The 4,767-nt window shown below is 33.7% G+C and overlaps 1 protein-coding gene across 1 annotated transcript; it reads right to left on the reverse strand.

Annotated features, from left to right (window-relative positions):
- Positions 1-364: 364 nt before the first annotated feature.
- Positions 365-1,806, reverse strand: LOC116187273. The gene is made up of 2 exons (XM_031515924.1): positions 1,284-1,806; positions 365-1,091 (listed from the first exon to the last, which is right to left on the reverse strand). Exons 1-2 carry the CDS (start codon positions 1,752-1,754, stop codon positions 813-815), a joined length of 750 nt encoding a protein of 249 aa, XP_031371784.1. The 5' UTR covers positions 1,755-1,806; the 3' UTR covers positions 365-812.
- Between the last annotated feature and the right edge of the window lie 2,961 nt (positions 1,807-4,767).

Here is a 4,767-nt window from a genome sequence, read left to right on the forward strand (position 1 = left end):
AAATGAAAAGTCAAACTGGTCGTTTGACCTTTGACTTTTCTTTTTTATTTTGTGTGTGGGCAACGATCGGTCAGACCAGCTCTGACCGACCCTGCCCATCCATCCTGTTGGTCAGACCAGCTCTGATCGGTTCTCACCGATTTGGCCCTTTTTTCTTTTCTCTCTTTTTTTTTAGAAAATGTAATAAATTGGAAAAATAACGATTTTGCCCCCTGGAGCCGATGGACCGAAATGGGGTGCTGACAGGGTATATGGTAGATTTTGAAGAAAAATCTCATACGCAACAATACAAAGTGAACATTGGATACAAATGATGAAATTCACAAATCGTCAGCTGAAAATTTTTGGTTCGACAACGCCTATCTTCATCAGCTATAAATATACCCTATTAATTTATTGAATGATACAGGTCATACACAAATAAGACAAATTCTCACCAGAAATAAATGCAGAAAGCTTTCCAATTATCTTAACAGAACGTTTATATATCTCTTGGAGGTTTGTGGTTTCTGAAAATCAAATCAATTCTAGAAAGATGGTTGTATCGCAGACGCCCACGATCTCGCCTTTTGACCTAGAGATTGCAGGTTCGATATCTAGTGAGACTATCCGTACCCCTTTATTAGTTATTTAGAATTTTTCTAGTAAATTTATATGACCGAATTTATCTTTTTTTCATATTAGTTATTTTTAAAATTTCTCTAGCGAACTTATAAAATTAAATTTATCCTTGTCCCATATATGATTGGTTAAAGGAATCTTGGTTTTATAACGTCTGAACCCATCATCCCTCCCTCAATTATTTACCTGAATTACATATTTCCGAAAAGATCCATAAAGAAGTCGAGAACTTTGGAGATGGCTTCATGACCAGCTTCCTGCACCCCCTCCGCGGCTTCATACCCAGCATCACCAAAGTCTTCCCCATGTCCGCCGTCTCCTGGTCCTGGTTGATCTGTTCCTGCTTCAACTTCTGCACCCTCATGATCTTCGGCCTCAGGGTCCAGCGGATCATCTTGAAGAACTCCTTTTGCTGTTCCAGAAATGAGCCCCCCTGCTGCTGCCATTCCCACGCCCTTTGCTGCTCCTTCCTGCAGCAAGGATTTTTCAACACTTCATATAACTCTTCATTCCTAGCAGTTCCGATCCAATACTATTACGATGAAACGCTTATATTATGGAAAACAATCAGTATTCTGCATGCATATATAAGATGCTTCGAATGTATAATTGCGTGACAAAAAAGATTAAAGAATCCCTAGCTACTACAGTAAATGACGTACCCAGTCAGCTCGGCGGAATCTTCTCTTCTGGATCAAAGCGTAGTTATCTACGAAGTTGGGCCGGTGGTGGTGGGAATAAGCCGCTTCCTGCAAGCAGGAATGGCATAGATTGTAGGTCGATTCCCTGCGTGCAGGTTTGACGTTGTCAAAGCAGTCGAGGCACGTATAGTAAACTGTTCTTAAAAGGTCTCCGCATTGGCAGCAGTCTATCCGGGTTTCAATAAGATAGAGCAGCACCCGGACATCGTCAGCATCTAGATACTCCTTGTTGCCATAGTCCAACTCAGAATATAGCACCTTCGATGTACATCTTCTTCCTCTCTCCTTCACTAAACCCATGAATGCGGTATACGTCACCTCAACCCTGTCCATGTATTCACGATCAAGGCGGAACCGGAACTGGTCGCACATTGTCTTGAATTTCACATTGTGAAAGTAGTAGGCTTTCGCTGCAACTCTAATTTCTTCCATGGTATTATGTCTGGCTGCTATATTTTTTCCCTGCAAAATGTATTTTCAAGCATGAAATGAACTAGCTTGGGAAACATCACCAGGACTTATATACATCGAACGGTCGCGATCCCTTGGACGCAGTCAAAGGTTGGAAGATGCATGCAGCTGTGAATATCAAAACTACATATTGTATGATTATATTGTTGAGACATATTGTCCCACACGAAAAAATTAAAGAAAAATTCATGAATTTATAAGTGATTAAATATCACAACTTATCAGATCGAATTTTTAAATTGGAGATGAACCTAATCACTTATAGCTAGTAGAATTTTACATATATGTTACATGTATTCTTGGTCCAAGTTGACTTTTCTATGCCAGGGATTCGTTGTCCTTGCAGTGTTTTTGACTTTTTCTTGGTGAGAGAATTAATCAGTCCTTAAGATGAAAAGCATTGCCAAGAAGATTCACTCGGGGAAATTTGTATCATTTCTTCTTTTTTTTTTTTTGGGGCGAAGGAAATTTTATACTTCTATCACAAATACGGTGCAGTAAAAAACCTATATACATATACATTAAGCCGAAAGAGAGCTCCAAGAGCTTTCCTAAGTTTACCATGTGTCAAATATTGATAGGAGAGAAGATAGAGAGGAGGTAGAGAGGTGAAAGAGAATGGCTAATCAAAGAGGGTGTAGCGTAGTAGCGCAAGCTCGCATATGATGATCATAGATTTCAAGTTCGATACTCAGATGGGATACTCGTGCCCCTTTATTAGATATTTAAAATTTTCATTTTATTGTATTTTATTATATGCATCATTTGTAATCTAAAAAAAAAGGTAAATTGATTGAATATTGGGAAAGCTTTAGGGGAAATTCCATAATATATTCTCCAAGTCTCTATTCACTTTGAATAAGAAACTTCTTTGTTTTTTTTTAACAAAAAATAAATGACTTTCTTTTATCGCTTTACTACTTTCACCGCACTACATGCGGTATTGCAATATTTTTCAGTTTTTGTAATACATTGCATTATTTAAAGACAATATAGCTATTAGCAAGAAATTAATAACTTTGCTAAACAAAGGTCATAATTTAATAAGAAATTTGCATCGAAGATACTCTTTATAGTTTTATTATCTATATTGTGTCGGTAATACATATATGTTGATATTTCTTTCAGATTATATAACCTCTAAAATTATATTTTATTTTAAAAAAATATCCTACTGTCTTATATGCATATAACAAACTTGAAGTTAGAAAAGAAAACCATAACATTCATCATAAACAGAACAATGAAAATGAATTAAAATATGATGATTTCTGAAAATGTGGCCGTTGAAAAGGAGTAAGTAGATAGTTATTTATTATTTAATTATTACCATATCTTCAAATGCAATTGACCATATAAAATGAAGTTATGTATGTATTTTTTTGGCTATAAAGGAGTCTTACGGCATATTGTATGCATAAAGGGGCACGAGTAGTACCATAGCGGGTATTGAATTTAGAACATCTTAATTATCAAGCGAAGGCGTGCTCTATTGTACTCCACTTTCTTTGACAATTAATATATGCATTTAGAAAAGTGAGACAAAATGAGGAGTTTTGTTTATCCAAACAGGATAAGGATTTATTAAAAAAAAGGGATTATGATTTATAAAGTAGTATAGATTATCTGGTGATTTTTTATATTTGAATTGTTGTACTTTCAGTTTTGCACTGTCCAAATAATTAAAGGGCTTACTTATATATAATCCATTTTTCAATTTCAATCTTTTCATTGTAGTATTGCATGAAATGAAGAAAATTTAATTTGAATATAGAAAATGTATTTCTATAAATTTATCAAAATTATCATAAAATTTTATCTTTAGATTTTAGTAATTGGTCCGTGCATAGCATGGGTGTTTACACTTACTAATGTATGAGTAAAAAGGAGAACTGAATTTGAAATTTCATGTTTACGGGAGAAGAATGTGTGCTACGTACGCAGCATCTAATAATGTGAATAATGGGTTTCTCCCACCTTTCAGCTGGTGATTGCTTAAACTTTTTTTTGTGTGTGTAACAGTGTGGGTCATAGTTTTCTCTTCTTCTTTTTTTAGGGTTTTATTTATTAAATATGTTTAGGTCTGTCAAGTTTCAATTCTTGCAAAATTGCCCCAAAAAAAATCACCGTAAAAAGCCATACTTTATGGTGAAAAAATAGATAGAATGTTGTGAGGTAAATTTTTTTTCATGATATATGGTGAAATTATTTCATTTTATGTTGCAACATGAAAAAGATTAAAAAAAAAGTGTTGTAAGGAGGTTATTTTTTTAATTAATTAATAAATAAATAAATATCAAAGAAGAATAATTATATATAAATTGTGGGAAAATGCGCACGGCCCAAACATTCGGTGAATCATGTGCAAGAAGCTAGTGCTTATAGTCATCGTCACTTAGTCAAGAAAAAGGAGGTAAAAAAGAAAAATAAAACTTTTTTTGTCTAAAAAGCATACTTGTTTGGACGAAAAATAACGTTTAATATTTGAAAGTAATATTTTTCAAAATTTTTGTAATCGAAACTTGGCTGGACTTGTTTGGTTTTAGGATAGTATTTTAAAATCACAATTCTAACTTAACTCTACCCACTATAAAATAAAATAACTCATACAAGTATTATATGTGTATTTCAGTCTATGTTCTTTCACCTAATATCTAGATTTATTTCATGTATTCCTTTTTGGTATATATTTTCATATTTTGAAGTTCAACGGCTTCTGACTAATTCAATTCGAGCCGAATCAACCACTAAGGGGATAAAACTCTTCCAATATAAATTTTTTCTGTTGATAAAACTCCAAAATTTTATAATTTTAGATAAGATTTTTTATTGCATTGATTTATATATTTCCTATATTATCTTCGAGCTCCTTGTACTCTAGTCACAATATTGAATACATTCTTCTCTCAATTATCACGATACCAAAGCATGTCTTGGAAATCAAAATGTTTATAATTTGACTCGCAATCTTTCA

This window comes from Punica granatum, chromosome 8 (genome assembly GCF_007655135.1).
Source record: "Punica granatum isolate Tunisia-2019 chromosome 8, ASM765513v2, whole genome shotgun sequence".
Classification (NCBI taxonomy): Eukaryota; Viridiplantae; Streptophyta; class Magnoliopsida; order Myrtales; family Lythraceae; genus Punica; species Punica granatum.